General features: G+C 54.4%; 5 protein-coding genes across 5 annotated transcripts; 3 read left to right on the plus strand and 2 right to left on the minus strand.

The window, feature by feature from the left end:
- Positions 1–491: 491 nt before the first annotated feature.
- Positions 492–2,352, plus strand: BO87DRAFT_399040 (putative amino acid transporter; the record flags this gene model as incomplete). The annotated part of the gene is made up of 4 exons (XM_025625405.1): positions 492–929; positions 979–1,159; positions 1,232–1,695; positions 1,786–2,352. 4 exons carry the CDS (start codon positions 492–494, stop codon positions 2,350–2,352), a joined length of 1,650 nt encoding a protein of 549 aa, XP_025477444.1.
- Positions 2,353–4,236: 1,884 nt separating this feature from the next.
- On the plus strand, positions 4,237–7,814 carry GbpA. The gene is made up of 3 exons (XM_025623837.1): positions 4,237–5,966; positions 6,015–6,716; positions 6,769–7,814. The coding sequence occupies exons 1-3, from the start codon at positions 4,595–4,597 to the stop codon at positions 7,545–7,547; spliced, it is 2,853 nt and encodes a 950-aa protein (XP_025477445.1). The 5' UTR covers positions 4,237–4,594; the 3' UTR covers positions 7,548–7,814.
- A 201-nt stretch (positions 7,815–8,015) lies between these two features.
- On the minus strand, positions 8,016–11,488 carry BO87DRAFT_408565 (FAD binding domain protein; the record flags this gene model as incomplete). Its single annotated transcript, XM_025626162.1, has 10 exons — positions 11,463–11,488; positions 11,232–11,407; positions 10,810–11,170; positions 10,695–10,751; positions 10,488–10,639; positions 9,859–10,033; positions 9,403–9,775; positions 9,105–9,332; positions 8,961–9,043; positions 8,016–8,897 (listed from the first exon to the last, which is right to left on the minus strand). The coding sequence occupies exons 1-10, from the start codon at positions 11,469–11,471 to the stop codon at positions 8,016–8,018; spliced, it is 2,496 nt and encodes an 831-aa protein (XP_025477446.1). The 5' UTR covers positions 11,472–11,488.
- Positions 11,489–11,726: 238 nt separating this feature from the next.
- On the plus strand, positions 11,727–13,374 carry BO87DRAFT_339571 (FAD dependent oxidoreductase; the record flags this gene model as incomplete). Its single annotated transcript, XM_025620627.1, has 6 exons — positions 11,727–11,799; positions 11,854–12,499; positions 12,548–12,686; positions 12,734–12,880; positions 12,939–13,266; positions 13,315–13,374. The coding sequence occupies exons 1-6, from the start codon at positions 11,740–11,742 to the stop codon at positions 13,372–13,374; spliced, it is 1,380 nt and encodes a 459-aa protein (XP_025477447.1). The 5' UTR covers positions 11,727–11,739.
- Positions 13,375–14,001: 627 nt separating this feature from the next.
- Positions 14,002–18,559, minus strand: BO87DRAFT_461020 (xanthine dehydrogenase). The gene is made up of 5 exons (XM_025629062.1): positions 18,191–18,559; positions 18,051–18,144; positions 15,876–18,005; positions 14,646–15,825; positions 14,002–14,590 (listed from the first exon to the last, which is right to left on the minus strand). Exons 1-5 carry the CDS (start codon positions 18,465–18,467, stop codon positions 14,057–14,059), a joined length of 4,215 nt encoding a protein of 1,404 aa, XP_025477448.1. The 5' UTR covers positions 18,468–18,559; the 3' UTR covers positions 14,002–14,056.
- Between the last annotated feature and the right edge of the window lie 246 nt (positions 18,560–18,805).

The raw sequence follows: 18,805 nt of genomic DNA on the forward strand, positions 1-18,805 counted from the left end.
GATCTGGAGGATGCAAATCAGCTGATGGCACAGACCGTGTGGTTCTGATAACGATCCACGGTTTCAGCGCTACGATTGGCGGCCGGGGCTTTGGTTATCAGCGATACCACTCCAAGCTCATGGCGTCAGCTATTCTTCCAGAAGGTTTCTGCGCCTGTGTCAGTTCGTCCGGTGCAAGATGCTAATACAAGTATGCGGCACGCACGATACGTCTGGGACAGGGGTGTTATCTTTATCTCCGCCTGATACTCGCCAAGCCCACTAATGGCCTGATAGAGGCCTCTTATCTGGCAAGTATATCGGTCGCTGCGACACGCAAGTGTGATTGGGAGGGAGACATAGGCTCTTGCCCTGCGTTGCACAGCTGTGGTGGCAGTGTTATAATCATCCCGGTACCCCCGGCTGGGGTTGACGAGGCTTGCTGATTCCTGTCCCTTCATCGTCTTTAATATTGGCCACTCTTTTTCCTATTGTATCGACCATCCCTTATGATGGCCGACCACTCTACCATGGCGGCCTACGAAACGTCGAGTAACCGGAGTCCTCAGGATGCTGAGAAGAAAGGGGAGCCTATGGAGCGCTGGGCATCCGTGGATGTCGACTATGGTGCCGAAACCGATCTCAAGCGGAGTCTGTCCACGCGGCATTTGACCATGATTGCGCTGGGGTCATCGATTGGTATGGGGTTATGGCTGGGAAGTGGTGAATCGCTGGCGGATGGTGGTCCGGCCGCCATCTTCATTGGCTACCTGCTGAGTGGCACGATGATTTGGTCCGTCAGCCACTCCATCGGCGAGATGGCCGTTATGTATCCTTTGCCGTCTGCATTCACCCAGTGGACGGAGATCTTCATCGACAGATCGGCAGCCTTTGCGCTGGGCTGGGCGTATTGGTTCTCCTACTTCATCACGATCGCAAACGAACTTCAGGTAGGCCATACTTAACTGCGTGGCTGGGATTTCTGTACTGACTGCTTAGGGTATTGTCACGGTCCTCAACTTTTGGACGGACAAGGTGCCAACTGCGGCCTGGATTACAATCTTCTGGGTGGTGATTATCTTCATAAACGTCTTTGCGGTCCGGTTCTTTGGCGAGGTAGAGGTCATTGCCTCCTCTATCAAGTTCGGATGGATCTTTGTGGTCATTATTTCTCTCATCGGTTAGTCACATGCGCATATTCTTCTTCTCACCTAGCCCTTCAACTGACGCATACCCATCTCGTGTTTAATAGTGGTTTCGGCCGGCGGCGCTCCCGACGAAGGACCGATCGGCTTCCGTTACTGGAACTCGATGCCATTCACCAACGGCTTCAAAGGCTTCCTGTCTGTCATGCCCACCTGTATCTTCGCCATGTCTGGATCGGAGAACTCGGCGCTGGTTGCAGCGGAGACAGACAATCCGCGCAAGGCGGTGCCACGTGCCGTGAGCTCGATCTGGTTGCGCCTGTCGCTATTTTACGTCTTGGGATCGTTGATGATCACCATCACGGTGTCACCGAAGGATCCTAATCTTTTTGGCGGTAGCGGCGTCAACGCATCGCCGTTTGTCATTGCCTATCGCAACGCGGGTCTTGCTCCGTTGGCTCACATCATGAACGCGGTGATCTTCATCTCTGTGCTGTCGACGGGAAGTATTTCTGCCTATGGTGGTTCGCGGACACTGATGGGCTTGACGCATCTCAAGCTCGCGCCGAAGGTTGGTCTCCCTGTAACCCGTGACTATCTAATTCATCAACTACTTGTCTTTCCTGATCTCCTCAACTAACTCCTCTACCTACAAACCTAGATCTTCGGCAAAGCCGACAAAGCCGGTCGTCCCGTCGCCGGACTTGTCATCACGCTCGTCATCGGCGGCGGTCTAGCCTACCTCAACGTGAACAACAAGGGTTCAACGGTCTTCACCTGGTTCTCGAACCTGACCTCCCTCTTCACGCTCTTCGGATGGGGCACCATCTGCCTCTCGCATCTCCGCATGCGCTACGCCTGGAAGATCCAAGGCCGCTCCGTCGACGACCTCCCCTGGCGGTCCTGGACCTACCCCTACGGCGCCATCTGGGGCTTAACCTGGTGCATCCTGCTCATCATCGCCGAGTTCTACCTCAGTCTGTGGCCCCTGGGCGGCAGTCCCACGGCCAAGGGCTTCTTCGCCAACTATGTGTCAGTGGTGGCTATCGTGGTGCTGTATATCGGGGCACGCTGCTACTACCGTGGACGGTGGTGGGTGGATGCGAGCACGATTGATCTCGATGGTCCTCGTCGGTTCTATGCAGAGGTGGCGGATGTTGAGGCGAGACCGGCTAAGACGGGGGTGAAGAAGTATGCCTCGATGCTGGTGTCTGCTGTTTTAGAGTAGATGATGATGTTACCAAGTAGTGTATGTAGGTAACAGTTTTCTGTAGGGTATATGGTAGGTTAGGTTAGGCGTATATATTGGTGGTTTGGTCAATGTATATTGTTTTATCTACGTCTCTTTGGTCGTTCATGATTTGTACTGCTTTCCTTCAGGTTCGGTTATTAGGTCGCAATAGATGTCTTTGAGGCCTGCTACCATTAATACTCCCAGAGGTAGGATACTCAGACGACGATGAAGATGCAATTCTAGTACCATTCGTATTGAGTACTACTATTGGTAGTCGCGAAGATACTACTATGCATGGTGAGATCACCGTCAATTTACTGAGGATGATGTTGGCAGGAACATACTAGAAATATATAATCACAACCGCGATTACCAGCTTTCATCAGACTACAACGAAGTGACCAGCCCGCAATATACAATGAATATGCTACGACTGCGTTTATGGATTCTACTTAGTAGTCCCTTTATTTCTTTAGTATAACTGCCCGGGATTCTCATGGCATAACATGAATAGAAACCCTTATTATTTGCCCCGCCCGCTGGCAAGGATCGTGACACTCACCGCCCCAAGGCATGGCCCCGCCACTTTTTCCCCTCAACCTTCATGGCCAGATGTTTGTCAATGCTTCTAATTAGGCAGTTATGGGATATCATCGACTGTGAAGCGAGAAGATGATGCAGCTGGTGAATGCGACCGTGAAAAGATGGTTGTGTGAGCCGCGGGTGGTGAGGGTGACTCGGAGCAGGGGGAGAGATGTCGAGTCGAGATTACGGTGTCGCGTGCGCATTTGCACTAAGGGGACTTGGATCGCAATCTGACGAGATTTGTACCTCGAATCGAGAGATGAAGGCCAATGCTAGTCCGATTTGATAGAAGCCACACGCCTCGTCGTTGACTGCCCAGGAAGCCCCAAGTCGAGCACACCCTGATTTTGTGCCTTGGTGCCTCAGGTATGATTTGGGTATCTCGGGTGCGATCGCAAGGCAAAACCGGATTATGGATTATGAATAGCGTCGTCTATTTTCAGCAAGGTGGATGCTCCAAGTAAGCTGAGCCCATTGACGATGACAAGGCGAGCCAGTTGTTCACTCGATTAGGCCGCATTGAGAGAGGTTGGACCAGTTGGGCCTGATCGGGTTGTCCATCACTCCATTCTATCGATAGCCTGAGGCAGCGGCAACCGCGATAGACTCAGGGTTTATTCTCGCATCACATGTTGTTCAGCAGCGAGGAGGAGCATCTCTTCGAGTGAGTCACAGGAGAGACCGGAGCAATGACGTTAGACGTGCTCCGCACCGCATTCCACAGGCTGTTTCTAGTCTATCTGGTGCCTGGAGCAAGAAAGCCAGGCAAGAGAGGAGAACACGAAGGTGGAAGATGGCCCGCAGGCGGAGAGAGACCCATCATAAGTATAAGCCGGAGGAATAGTCAGAAATGCAGGGAAGAATTGATTTGGGAAAGTCGGACGAGGCGACAGCTCAAAGTGGCTCAGCGGGTGAGTTGGCCAGGGAACTGATAGGCTGCCAATGCGCCAGATCAGCAACTAGTCTGCATTTACCCTATTCTCTATCTCGACTGGTTCCATTGCAGCCCTGCAGCTTGACCTGCTGGCTGTCAATCTACCGCATCACGATAGTAGCATCCCCTCCCAATCGACATGGATGCCTGCCCTTTGGCCAGGGCGTCCCCTGGTCTCCATACTGCTTCTTCATTGTTTCATGTTTCGTGTTTCAGCAAGGTCGATTCGCGACACTTGGATCATGTCTCTCCAGGACACCAGCCATCATTCCCCCAGATCAGCTCCACTCGAACAAGCTCGTCCCGATGACAGGATGCTTTGCCTGGCCGTTGGGCTGCACAAGTGGCGGTGAATGGCTTCACTTTTCGTCCAAACCCGGAAACGACCAACCATGGCTGGCTTCCGGCCACACACTACCTGTCGCCCCGTCATAGGCAGTCCGGAAAGAATGGTGTCTGACTGAACTTCCCTTCCATGACTGCCGGACTGCTTCACTTCCACTTCTCGGGGATTTCTGCTGCCCAGCCGACATGGCTGATAAATATGGCCATGAGGACGCTGGCTCCAGGAGATTTTCCAACACTGCAATCCCCCTCATGACCATCTGCTGCTTTACTCCCCTGTGAATGACCAAGTCTTTCATCTTTCATCCCTTCATGCTCCCGATTGTCGGGCCTCTCCTTGCACGACTGTTTGTCTATCCGTTTCGCAGCAACATGGACTGCTCGATGACCCGGCCGTCATCGACATCGCGGTTCCCCTTCTTCCCCTTTTCGCTGTGGTCCTCCAAGCGACCGCAGCAATCCACCGCGTCGACACAGACTCCGGCGCAGACCTCGCCACGCATCATGGCACAATCCCAGACACAGATTCAGGCTCCTGCCCGATCAGAGCCCGAAACACAATCGCAACGACAGCCCGAGAGTTTGCCTCGGACTCCGGTCCCTCCCCAGCCGACAGCAGAGGAACTGGCCGAGCGCGACCGTCAAAATCGTGAAACGGCCCGTGAAGAGGCAGTCCAGGAGCTGGACAGTCTGGTCGGCCACGACAACGTCAAACGCCAGCTGCACGGCGTCCAGACCTGGGTGCAGATTTGCCGTCGCCATGGACGCGACCCGAAGAGCGAGTGGTACAACATCGCCTTCCTGGGCAATCCCGGCACAGGCAAGACCACCGTCGCCCGCATCTACGCCAAGATGCTGTACGCCATGGGTATCTGTGATTCCCATACCGTCTGTGAGACCACTGGCGCCGATCTGGCTAGCCGGGGTCCCGACGGAGTGCAGCAACTGCTGCGCAACATGACGGACGCCAAAGCTCCGGTGCAAACCGCCGGAGTGCTCATCGTCGACCATCCCCACACCCTGATGGACGCGCCCCAGACCCCGGCTACCGAGCAGGCTCTCGAGGATATCCGGCACGCGATGGAGCGCAACATCGGTCGCATCATTGTCATCTTCACTGGCGACGCCGACGAGATGAATAGCTTCTTGCGCGAGAACCCCGCCCTCCAGCAACGGATCTGCAGCTCGCTGCGATTCAACGACTTTGACCGCCAGCAGTTGACGCAGCTGCTGGCCCGCCGCATCATCACCGAATATAACGGTCGCATGCAGGTCGAGGGGGGTCTCGAGGGCACCTACATGCAGGCTGCAGCTCGCCGGCTGGTCCGGGGGCGTGCCGATAAGGGGTTCACCAACGCCCATGCCGTGCGCGAGATGGTCAAGAGCATTGCTCAGCGTCAGGCCCAGTGCTTGACTGACCAGCAGGACAGCGGCATGGACGAGGTGGACTACTTCTTCTTTTCCAAGGACGATGTTCTCGGCCCCAGCCCGGCGGAGACCCGGTCGACCAGCGAAGCCTGGGAAGCCATGCAGAAGCTGATCGGTCAGGACGCCGTCAAGGCCTCGGTGGCTGAAGTTTTCGACACGACCGAGGAGAACTACTACCGCGAGATCCGCAACCAGCGTCGTCTGCCGCTGCGGGTTAATCGCATCTTTGCGGGGCCTCCAGGCACCGGCAAGAGCACGGCCATCCGAATGTACGCCCAGATTCTGGTGGACTTGGGAGTGTTGAACAACGGAGAAGGTGAGTACCCGCACAACACTAGTATAGAAAAACTGCTAACGAGTGTAGTCCGTGTCAAACCCCTGTCGGCTCTCTGTGATCTGCCGGAAGACCAACTCCGTGCGACCGTCGAGTCGACGATCGGCAATGTCCTCGTTGTCGACGTCGACACCGATCGCCAGGAGCGCCCGACCGTGCCGGACACGGTCGTCGACATCCTCGCAGCGCCGCGCGACAATCACTGCACCATCCTGGTCGGTACGCACGACAGCATCAGCCAGTTCCTGCATCGCGCGGGTCCCAAAGCCCGCGGGTTTGAGACACATCTGGTGCGCTTCTCTGCGTTGACGCGCGAGCACATGGAAGAGCTCTTCCAAAGCAAGCTCGACGAGCAGGATCTCGATGCCACCCCGGAGGCCTTCCAGGCCGCCATGGACACCCTCGACAATGCCCGTATGCGCAAGGACTTTGACAATGCTCGCGCCGTCGAGCATCTCCTCGCTGCGGCCATCTATCACTTTGAGCGTCGGTCGCGCACCGGCGCCAGCGCCCAGCCGGTGGAACGTCTCCTCGAGGGACGCGACTTTAACCCGGAGCTGGTGGGCGGCACGACGGCGCTGGTCTTCCGTGAAGAGCTGCGCCACTCCATCGTGCCGGACGACATCATCTCCATCTTGAAGCGGTATCACAACGAGATGAAGGCCGCGTGGCTGCAGGGGCTGGATCCGGGCGCACGCATGCCCGCTGCATTTGTATTCAAGGGTGCACCAGGTAATACATTCCGTTCCGTCCATTTCCACACAAATAACTAACAATATTATAGGCACCGGTAAGAAGACCGTCGCCCGTCAGCTAGGAACTCTGTACTACAAAATGGGCGCTCTCAGCGATGGTGCCCTGGTGCCATGCTCGGTCGCCGACCTACTAGCACCCAACGTCCACCCGACCTCGGTGCGGTCCCGGTCGCAACTCGACCAAAATAAGGGCAAGGTCCTCTTCATCGAAGACGCCCACCGACTAGCCGACACCGACACCACGCAGGCCGTGGACGAGCTAGTCTACCTGCTGCCCAAGTACGCCTCCACCATGGTGGTGATTCTGGCCGGACCGGCCCAGGAGATGGACCAGTTGCTGGCCAACCGGCCACGCCTGTCTGCCCTGTTCCAGGAAGAGATTGTCTTCCGCAACCCGACGCCACGCGAATGTCTCCGTCTGCTGGATCGCAAGCTGGATGAGCAGCAGATCAAGGGTCCCCGGTTGTACCTGACGGACCCGCGCGCGCCTAGCCATCGCGAATTCACCCGCGCCATTCAGATCCTGTCGATGTTCCCTTGCTGGAGCAATGCTCGGGATGTGGAGGTGTTGGTGCGCTGGATGGTCGCGGCGTGTATCAAGGATCTGCCGCTGGATAATAGCAGCAGTGTCAGTGCTCTGCCGGCGATGCAGTTGTCCGAGGAGCAGGCGATGAGTTGCATGGTCAGGCTATTTAATCTGAAGCGTGATCGCTTGAGATTTAACCAGGATCCTAAGGCCAGGGCCTTGCCTAGGGTGTTGTCGCAGCCTAGGTGTACGGATCGAACCGGGGTGAAGTTTCCTGTTTGATTGATGACTTTATGTGATTTGTTTGGTTTTTCGCGACGTTTCTTATGTGATATGCTTGGTGGATTATGTATTGTATCAGACTGATGATATAGCGTGTCCTTCTTGTTGTGTTTGTGTTTGATTCTGGTTTATGCCTTATGTTTCATTGCATCTGCATCTGACCCTCGTCACTCATTGAACTCTCCTTTGTTTTGTGCTTTTTGCATGAATGATTGGCATGTATGGTGCATCAGACGGAATACTGAACGTCGTGGTGGTGACATTGACTAGATACTTAATATAAGGCTGGTCCTATTAAGACTACTATGTGAACATCTTAACGTAGAATGTGTTCTAGATCATTTTATCATCATTTGATCTGACGATGTAGTTGATGAAATTCCTTCATCTTTACATTGTCTGTCTTATGACTTAAGAAATCTAAACAGGTAGAATATCAACACGCGTCTGAATCACCCATCTATGAACCTACTTCCCCATAGCCAGATACTCCCCCACCCACTCCGCCGCTCTCGATCCTTCTCCCTCACTCCATCCCCACACCCCCTTCGCCCCAACATACCCATCCGGCCTGACAACCATCACCCCGACCTGATCCCTCTCCATCTCCCCCATCCACTTCCCAGTACACCCCTTCCCACCCTCCACATCATCCAAATACACCGTCCACCGACTCTTCTGCAGCAACTCGGGCAAATCCCCCAGCTCAAACTCTCTCTTATGACTCCTCGTCACTAACCCGTACGTCACCACCTCCGAGACAGTCGTATACCTCTCCAACGGGAAATACTTATCCCCATCACTAACCCCCCGAGGACACTTCTTATACGACTCCCTTGCCACCCCATTCACCCCCTCCAACGCATCCTCTCCACAAAACCCTTGCAAAAACCCCTTCCCACCAACCACATCCCCCACAAACAAAACCACCCTGAACTGTCCCATCATCGGGATATCAAGTTGCAGATCCACCAAATTAGCATCAATATACCTCGTCACTTTCGCAGGACGAGTCAATGTGCCCGCCTGAATTCCACCTTTCACTTTACCATCAGCTGACTTCGTAAGAACACCAGCGTCATACTCAGCCCCGACGCCTGAGATAAACCGGATATTCTCCTCGAAGTTTCGAGCAAGTGCCGCCTCGCCTTTCTCGAACGCCGCGACGTGCCCTGCATCAAAGGCAATCAGGTCGTTGGCGATCTTTCGTCGTTCATCGGAGTAGGTGTTTAGTAGGGATGCTGGGGCGAGGTTTCGGGCTACAAGGTTCAATTTCCACGCTAGGTTCACGCTGTCGTGCATGCTGGTGTTGGCGCCTTGGGCTGCGAGGGCGGAGTGCACGTGGCCGGCCTGTCCATTATCAGTAAACTGATGAGAAATAAAAAATAGAAGGGGGAAGGAGGGGGGATGTACATCGCCGGCAATGAAGATCTGGTTCTCGGGGTCGCTGAATCGGCGAGCGACGCGTTGTCCGACGACGTAGTTGCCGAACCATTCTATACGAATTAACAATCTGTTTTCCGGAGTAGAGAGGGGGCATTTTGGGGCAGGGGATACCAATTTCCTTCCACTCCAACCGGAAAGGCTGCATCGCCTCTCGCGCCCTAGCCATGACGTACTCTGGCGTCGCCTTGGCCCTATCGACCCTCTCCCCGTCCGTGGAACTAAGTTCAACATACAGTCTCGTCATTCCGCGCTCCCTAGGAATCCAGAGAATTGATCCCGCCGTGTGCGAGCGAACAGCCACCTTACTCCATAGGTCGGGGAAGTCGGTGTCGATGACTCCTATTCATATCAGTTAACATCTACCAACCAGTTGAGAGTGAGGAAAAGGAAAAATGAAGTGGACTAATACCATCCAACACCCCCCAAGAAGCATTACTCATTTCCCCCTCCAACTGCGCGCCAGGAATAAAGTCCCGAACCTTGGATCTCGCACCATCGCATCCAACGAGGTATTTCGTACGAATAATCTTTTTCGTGTTTGTTGTGTTGTCGTTGTAGATCACTTCTAGCAATCCACTCCCGTCTTGTGTTTTAGACACAGACACGAATGGGCTGTTTCGCTGAACATTTCCCCCGCGCTCTTCTATATCTTTGATAAGCACGTCCTCGAGCATGCCCTGGTGTGCGAGGAGAATGTAGGGGTCTGAGGCGCCGACGAGGTGCTCGGGGTAGTGCGTTTGGCGGGATGTGCGGGTGAGGGTTGGGGATTGGGGGGTGGATTCCTAGATTATCATTCATATTGTCATTAGTATAATTCATATCTTGGGGGTTGTGATATGGGGGTAAGGGATAGGGATAGGAATACCCAGAAACAAATATCATACACCTTGGCCCCATTGCGGAGCAGCTCATCCGATAGCCTCAGTTGTTTCAGCGTCTCGATGGTCTTCGGCTGCAGACCGTCTGCTTTGCCGGTTGATGTTGCTGTCGGGCGGTCGTCGAGGAGAGTCACGGGTGTGCCGTAGCGGATGAGGTTGTTTCTATCCACATCATTATCAGTTAGTTGGGGGAATTTCTTTGGTGGGGATGGTGAGTGGGGGAGGTACGTTAGCATTAGGCCTGAGGGGCCAGCGCCCACTACCACCACTGTTGTGGTGGGTATGGTTGACGGACTGGGAAAGCCCTCGTTGATGGCGCTGGGAGACATTGTTTGAGATGTAATTTTCGTTTGGAAATGTGATGCTACGCTCATACTTGCTTCTGGATGAGTATTGTTATAGTTGGTAGCTAGCTAGTCGGTGATGGGGTTCGGAGCGATCGCCGACTGAGCTGATAACCCCACTTTTGGGCGTGGATACAATGTAGCTTATGCGGGGATAGCTACCCTTTTGATAGATTGATTGAGTATGATTATGACTGATTGCGTGATAGGATGTATTATCAGTCTGTATTGATTGCCTAATCGTTAAACTGCAATTATGATAATGCTACCACTTAGTCACCCCCCCATCCACGATCACATCCTGCCCCGTCATGTACGAACTTGCATCGCTCGCCAGAAACACACACGCTCCCATGATATCCTCCGGCTCGGCGATGCGGCCGTTCATCGCTGCTGATTTCCATTCTTCGATCAAATGGGGGAACTGTCATCACTTTTATTAGGGAATTCCGATCCCTAGGAGATAAAATGGAACTCACAGCAGCAGTCATCTCCGTCCTTACATATCCCGGTGAAATCGAATTCACGCGGATACCCTACCATCATTAGCCATCCCTCACCTGTATGAACGCCACCAAAAGAGCAGGGACATACATATTCAGCCAACTCCTTCGCAATAGCAGGACACATTGCCCTCACCGCCCCCTTACTCCCACAATACGCACTGCACAGCTGGCTCCGTACCGCCACGTGGCTCGCCATACTCGCCACCAGCACGATACTCCCGTGTTTTGTGCCATTGGCAATCATCTGCCGTGCCGCCAGCTGGGCTGTATGGAATAGGCCTAGCACATTCACACCCAGCAGCTCTTGATGGTCGGCGTAATTGAATTCAAGGAATGTCTGGTGTCGGTTAATACCTGCGCAAGGGACGCAGATGTCTAGTGCATTGTTGAAGTCTGTTTGGAAGGCGCCGAAGCCGGTGGCGAGGGACTCGGGGGAGGATACGTCCACTCTGTAGCAATCCGTTAGGGGCTGTGGTGCGAGGTGCAGAACCCAGAGGGTGGGAGGAATACTCGTAATATGCAGTCCGCACACCATACTCCTTCTCGATAGATAGAAACCCCTCCTCAGGAGGTATCCGGTCGAAGATGGCTACGTTGGCACCTGCTTGGGCGAGACCGCGCGCAAAGGCAAGACCGCAGCCCCGGGCACCGCCGGTGACGAGGGCGGTTCGACCTTGGAGGGAGAACTGGGCTGTTAGTTCTCTGCTAAAAATTGTCCTGGAGGGACTGAGATCAGCTTACTCGAGACATAATGGACGTAATACTGGGATGGATCTGCTGGTGATTGCTGGAAGGTGTTTGCCCCGACCGCAGGGTGTACTTATTCTCCCCGCAAATGATATGATAAGATTGATGCATCCCCTCATGCCCGACCCCCATTCTTGTCAGGCACATGCTTATCCCCCATTTTAGGGGCAGAAGAAACCACTTAGCAGGAACTAGAACTGGCTTTATATCATGGCGTAGAACATATCCACTGGATCATACACCACTTACTGTTGTATACAGGATTAGTACCATGGCACCCCCTATCCACATCAAAGAGAAGCGCTCTCTCCCCGACAACTGTCGGTTGCAGGTACATCCCACTGCCCCATACGTCCAATTTCTCTATCCAAGCTAACAATGAAAGATCATTATCATCGGCGCTGGCCTCGCCGGCCTCGGCACCGCCATCTCCTGCCTCCTCGCCGGACACGACGTACACGTCCTCGAAGCGACGCACGAGATCCGCGAAGTAGGCGCCGGTATCCAAGTCCTCCCGAACAGCTCAAGAGTGCTCAAACACTGGGGTCTAGAACCCGCTCTCACATCACACATGACACACCCGCGCGTCTGCAACTTTCTACACTGGAAGGGCGAGATCATTTCCAGCTTGAGTTTCGTTGACTCGGCGAAGCAGTACCCGGGCACGTGGTATCGCGATTTCCACCGCGCGGATTTACAGCGCTGTCTGCTGGAAAGGGCGGAGGAGTTGGGAGCGAAGATTACTTGCGCTGCTAGGGTTGTGGATATTGTTCCGGATGAGAATGGGGCTATGGCAACGGCGGTGGCGAGTGATGAACGCTCGTGGAGGGGGGATCTGGTTGTTAGTGCTGATGGGGTGTTTGGGAAGTTGACGGAGGTTATGTTGAAGAGGCCCGATCCGCCCATTAAGACGGGGGATTTGGCGTATCGGTTGTTGTTGTCCACGGAGGAGATGTTGAAGGATCCGGAGTTGAGGGGGTTCGTGACGGATCCTCAGGTCAATTATTGGTTGGGGCCGGATAAGCACGCTGGTTTGTATTCCTTTTCTGCATTTATGGACGGGAGGCTAATGTGGGTAGTGAATTATGTCCTGCGACAAGGGGAACTGTTCAATATGGTGCTGCTTGTGCCTGATGATATTCCGGAGGAGTCGTTGGCTTCGACGGTCGAGGGAAATGTGCAGGAGATGTGTGCGTTATTTGAGGGATGGGATCCGAGGTATTACTCTATCACTACATTCTATTGATGGCGATGCTAATTTTTAGGATCCAAAAACTCCTCAAGCTCTGCCAATCCGTGCACAAATGGCGTCTCTGCATCCGCTTCGGCGATTACGACTGGACACATCCTTCCGGGGCATGGGTCATGCTAGGCGACTCTGTGCATGCTACACTGCCTTATCTTGCTTCTGGGTACTTCCTATCTACCTAACAATGTACTGAATAACAGAAGTACTGACAATGGTATCAGTGCAGGAATGGCCTTTGAAGACGGCGCCGTGCTCGGCGAATGTCTCTCCCGTCTCCCATCGGGCCCTAACGTCTCAAAGTCCTCGCCCGAGTTTATCGCCGCTAAGCGTCACGCTCTGGCTGTATTTGAGAAATGTCGCAAGCAGCGCACACAAATGGTTGTAGAGCGCGGAAATAAACAGCAGTATCTGTATCATTTACATGATGGGCCTGAGCAGGAGGAACGCGATCGGAAGATGCGCATGGTGCCGACGCCTGAAGGGGAGGCGCTAGCGTGGAGAGACCCGGGTTTGGCGCCGAAGTTGTTGGGATATGATCATATTGCGGATGTAAGTGCTTCTAAACGTAACCTGGGAGGCAGTGCTAATGGTATTCAGGTGGACGCAAACTGGGAAACAGTGGGCGAAAAGGTGGAGGTAGAGGTAGCGAGGTTGTGAGTACTGCATTAGAGTTGAGTGTTTTGCTCTGGCTGAAGGGATGGCAGACATTAGAGGCTATAAGGATACTTGTGGAAATGACGTGTATACTTTACTACTGAAATACAATATCATATTTCTATATTGGGGATGCAAAGATGTGGACTTGAGACTTGTAAACGCATCCAACAACACTTGATACTATTTTCGTGTTCGTACCCATTAATGAGAAAACTCTTGGAAGTACCTGTCTAAACTTGATACCTTAGAGACGCTACTGCCACGCCAGCCAGGCTTCCTCCACACCGGCCTTCGCTTCCCCCATAAAGTAAGGTTTCATTCATTTAAGATAAGGCTTGGTCTTTTAAACAGGCAGAGTCCTACCGTCTGCTATTTTAGATTTGTTCCTGAGGCATGAATGCAGCACCTCAGGCAAGTATACTACCGTATGGAGATGATGGAAAGTATCATGAAAAAGGCTATACCCTAAAGGGAACAGACATTGCCTTCTAAGGTAGATGGAGGCTGTGGCATGAGCGAAGGCCGCTATGGAGGAAGCCTGGCTGGTGTGGCAGTAGCGCCTCCCCTTATATATCCACTGAAATAGTGCCTTCTTCAGATGTGATGTTTGAGAAGACGGAGTACTCTCCATAAAATGTTTATATTTAGTACTTGATGCATGCCTCAACATATCTACACCCCATCATGCAACAGCAACAAAGAACCCCTTCTCTCCATCCTTCCTCTTCACCTCTGCCTTCTTCACCAAATCATCTCCAACCGCCAGCCTCAACTTCTCCGCCGTAGCTGGACTATCCAGAACCAACGGCCCTTGCACACCGAAATCCGCCCTCGCACTCTTCAGCGCCTCCCTCAAGGCAAATAACACCGACGACCCCATGAACAGCGGCGGTTCTCCAATACCCTTGCTGCTCTGGATGGAGCGTAGATGACTCCACGACACACCCTGCAGGAAACTGACATTGAACTCCTGCGGGATATCACTGAACCCAGGAATCTTATACGTGCCCGGTCCCCTTGTCGCTAGCTGTCCTCCCTGCGTCCAAAGAGTCTCCTCCATGGTAAACAGCCCCTGTCCCTGGACAAATGCACCCTCAATCTGCCCATAGTCAATAGCAGGGTTAATGGACCTTCCCACGTCCATCTTAATGTCCGTCCGGAGCACAGTATGGTCGCCGGTAAGCAGATCAAGCTCGACTTCAGTGCACGCGACGCCCTATCACCCCTTAGCAACCATCACCCACCTATCAACACCCGAGGGAAACACATACCTGCGTGAAATAATAATACATCGGCTTCACCTTCTCCTCATCATACGTCCCCCACTGATACCCCACCTTAGGCATCTTCCAAAACCCACTCGCCGCCAAATTGACCCGATCGCGATACGCCGCATGCGCTATCGTCGCCATATCAGCATCCTTGCCGAACTTCTCCCGATACGGCTTCAACCGCCCATTCAGCTGATCGCACGCATCCTTAACCGCCATTCCGTTCAAATCACTCCCGGACGAGGCAGCCGTCGGTGACGCATTCGCCGTCTGATACGACGAGCTATCCTGCGTGTACACACTCTCAGCCGGAACACCCAGTTCCTGCGCCGCGACCTGCACCATCTTTGTGTACAGGCCTTGGCCCATCTCTGTTCCACCGTGGTTCAGAAGTACTGAGCCGTCAGTGTAGATTTTCACGTTCGCTCCGGCTTGGTTAAGATGGACTGCTGTCGCGAAGGAGATGCCAAATTTTGTCGGGATCATAGATATCCCTCGCTTTCGGTAGCGGTGGAGCTGATTGGACTCAGCTATCTCGGCCTTGCGCTCCGCGTACCGCGCCTCGTTTTTAACCTGTTCCAGCAGCATAGGAACGTGCCAATCCTGGTCGATCTCCTGCAGGAATGGCGTCCTCTGCCCCTGAGTATACAGATTCTTCATCCGCAACTCATCAATATCCATACCCAACCCCTCCGCAACAGCCGACATATAACTCTCCGCGATGAACATGGCCTGCGGGCCACCGAATCCCCGGAACGCAGTATTACTATGCGTGTTCGTCTTGCACACCCACCCGCGGATATGCGCATGCGGGAAGTAATAGCAGTTCTCGATGTGCGTGCAGCATCGGTCTATCACGGCGCCGCTCATGTCCAGAGAGAAACCCGCGTTGTTGTATACGTCTGCGTCGAGGGCGACTAGCTTCCCGTCGTTCATGACACCTACCTTCCAGCGGCATTGGAAGGGGTGTCGCTGGCCAGAAGTCATCATGTCTTCGTCGCGGTTGAGCATAGCGCGCATCGGACGCTTGGTCTTCTTAGCTGCGATGGCTAGTAGACAGGCGAGTTGCACGCTACGGGATTCCTTGCCGCCAAAGGCGCCGCCCATGCGTTTCACTCGTGCGTTGATGCGCGACGCTGGGACGGATGTCACTTGGCTGACGTATTCTTGGGTTTCCATCCTATTCCAGCGATTAGCATTATCCCGTGATAGGTAGAGGGAAGGACATACGTATTCTGCGTCGACGACCAGACCTCCATACTCCCGTCCTCCGAATGAGGAATCACGACCGCGGCATTCGTCTCGAGGTAGAAGTGCTCCTGTCCACCCATTCGGATAACTCCTTCGAAGACCCGATCACATTTGTCGAAAACATCCTTCATCTTCTCCGGCGTCACAGCCACCCCTTTCCTCAACTGCTTCCCATGAGGCCAGAAACTGCCCTTCTCAATCGCCTCATCGATCGTAAGTATCGTCTCTAGATCCTCGTACTCCACCTTCACTGCCCTCGCCGCCATCTGCGCCTGCAGCGCCGTCTCCGCATACACCAGTCCAATCGGCTGCCCGTGCGACATCACCTCGTCCACCGCGAAGAACTGCTCGTTCTTCACCACTGGTCCCCAGATGTTCTTCTCCGCCGGGATACTGGTATGGTCTATGTATCCCAGGGCCAAGCCCGGCTGCAACGCGGGCGTCCAGTCCACGGAGAGGAGCTTGGCATGGGCACGCTGCGATAACACCATAGCGCCGAAGAGTTCCCGATGCTGCGGGGGCATGTCGTCGACGTATTCAGCTTCGCCAGTGGCGTGCTTCAGACCGGATAGATGAGGGAGCTGTTTTCCGACTACACGTTGTTCGTGCGGGTTGTGGTTGTCGCGCGTGCCGTGAGAGATGTTGCGGTGAATTTCGGTCGTGAGGGATGGGTCAGCGGCTGTGGAGGTGAGGTTGAGGTCGGAGATGACTTCGTGCCAGAAGCGGAAGAAGAGAGATGTGGCCAGTGTACGCCGGTAGTGTGCCATTCCGCCAGGAACAGAATAAGGGAGATTGAAGTCCTCGAGGAGGGCATCGATCGTGCTGTCTAGAACGGCTTGCACGCCCCATTTCTTGCCCTGTAGGGCGGCCATGGCCTGTCTGGCTAGGAGGGTTGTCGGCGCCATGCCGCCGTAGGCAAGGGCGATTTCGCTTATGGTGTTGTCTGGGGCGAGGCGCACGCGGAAGGCGGCGGTCACGATGGCGATATCGTCGTCTTTGCGCTTGGCTTGTTTGTAGGACTTGGTGAGTTCGCGGGTCCCCGGCGGTGGGAGGGGAATGCGGATCGAGGTGATGATGCTGTCTTTGGGGAGGGCGGTCTTGCGGTAGCCTAGGAACATGTTGGTCATGGGGATAGTGGCTTCCTGGGTTGGGGTGCGCGCGACGATGGTGGCGTTGATGGCTAGGAGCACTGGGTTCATGTCCGAGATGGGCGACGCCGTGGCGATGTTTCCGGCTAGTGAAGCCGCGTTGCGGATCTGGCGTCCTGCAAAGTAGCGCAAGATTTTGGACGTGGCTGAGAGGACAGAGCCTCGATCCCCTAGGTCTGGGATCAGTCGGTTGCAATCGGCTTCTATGTCGCTGAGGGGCGTGTTGCCGCCGATGATGAGTTCCGTGATGGTGCCGTCTTTCTCAACGGGTCTAATGTATGACAGCTCGTCAAGGTCGCCGATAAAGACGGATACTGCGAACTCAGCGCCTTTGAACCGGATGTCGACTTGTACTTCGCTGGCACCCCCGACAAGGGTAGCAGATGGGCAACGGGCCAGAATGTCCAAGGTTTGGGCGAGTGTTACCGGGCGCAGCCAGGCCTTCCGGTCGTCGGTGTAGCAGACGAGCTGAGGGGTAGCCTTGGTCAAGGCTGGAGGGTAAATAAGCTCAGTGTTCGGAATGTACGGCTTGAAGTCGAATTGTGGTACGGTGCTGTTAGCCAGGTCCTTCTCTGGTTCTGTATCCGGGGTCGAAATACTGGTGCGCGAGCTGTCTCGATCCGAAGAAGACGAGCAAGACGACCCCGGAGTATCACGACAGCATCCGCCTGGACGTCCGCAGGACTGCGGCCGCGATGTATCCGATTCAGACTCAATCGGAGTTTCCATTTCTGAAGGTCGCGTGCGCACAGCCAGCCGGGCCTGGAGATCCTCCTGGACAAACGTCTTGGCTGCCTGCAAAATGGGCTTGTATCCGGTGCACCGACACAGATTGCCATCCAGGTGGCCCTTCATCTCAATATCATCCTCTGTCAGATTGAATTGTCCAGTCTTGGGATCGTATGCATTTCGCACGAGCGCATATAGCGACATAACTATACCCGGGGTACAGAAACCACATCTATCCTATCAGCATTGCTCATACATCAGACCACGGTCAACTTACTGCGACCCATGGAGCTTCCCCAGCCTTTCCTGAAGCGGATGGGGGTGATCCACGTTCCCCAGTCCTTCAACAGTGATGACATGCTTTCCGGCCACTGCGGCTGTCAGATGCGGTCGCACCCATGGAACCAACACACGTACCTCCAATCAGCGGATACAAACAGGCGTTCACGGCGCGATGGCGAATCTGGGCGCTCCCGTCGCGGGTCTGCAGCACGACCGTGCAAGCACCGCACCCACCTTCGCCGCAGCCCAGCTTGGTGCCCTTCAGGCCATGTTGGGAGCGGATGAAGTCGAGGAGGGTCCAGTGGGGGTTAGGGTTGGCGAGGACGATGGGGGTGCCGTTTAGGTAGAAGGAGAGATTAGGGGTGGAGGCAGCGGTGGTGAGGAAGTCTTGCAGTGCGGTAGGAAGAACCATGATGATGCTAGAATGGCATAATTACAATGCAGATAAGGAGAAGAGAATGAGAGAACAATGGCAAGCACATTGTGGTAGAGGTTCAAGGGATGAAAATTGCATTGCGAGGGGCACTACTGTGCACGTGCAGCTGGGCCTCAAAGGCATCCATCAGGCCCCATTCTTCTTACCCAGAGTTGAGGGGTTGAGCTGGCATTGCAGAAGCGAAACAGAAGCAGAGCCTGTGAAGAAGCGCCACTGCGTCAGAGCTGCATCGGAGCTGCAACGCTGCATGAAGTGGAGTGGAGATCCAGACTTGTCGGGAGTGGAGGGCTTCATTCCAAGGGTGGGGGTTGCCG

This window comes from Aspergillus neoniger (assembly GCF_003184625.1).
Source record: "Aspergillus neoniger CBS 115656 unplaced genomic scaffold BO87scaffold_26, whole genome shotgun sequence".
Taxonomy (NCBI): Eukaryota; Fungi; Ascomycota; class Eurotiomycetes; order Eurotiales; family Aspergillaceae; genus Aspergillus; species Aspergillus neoniger.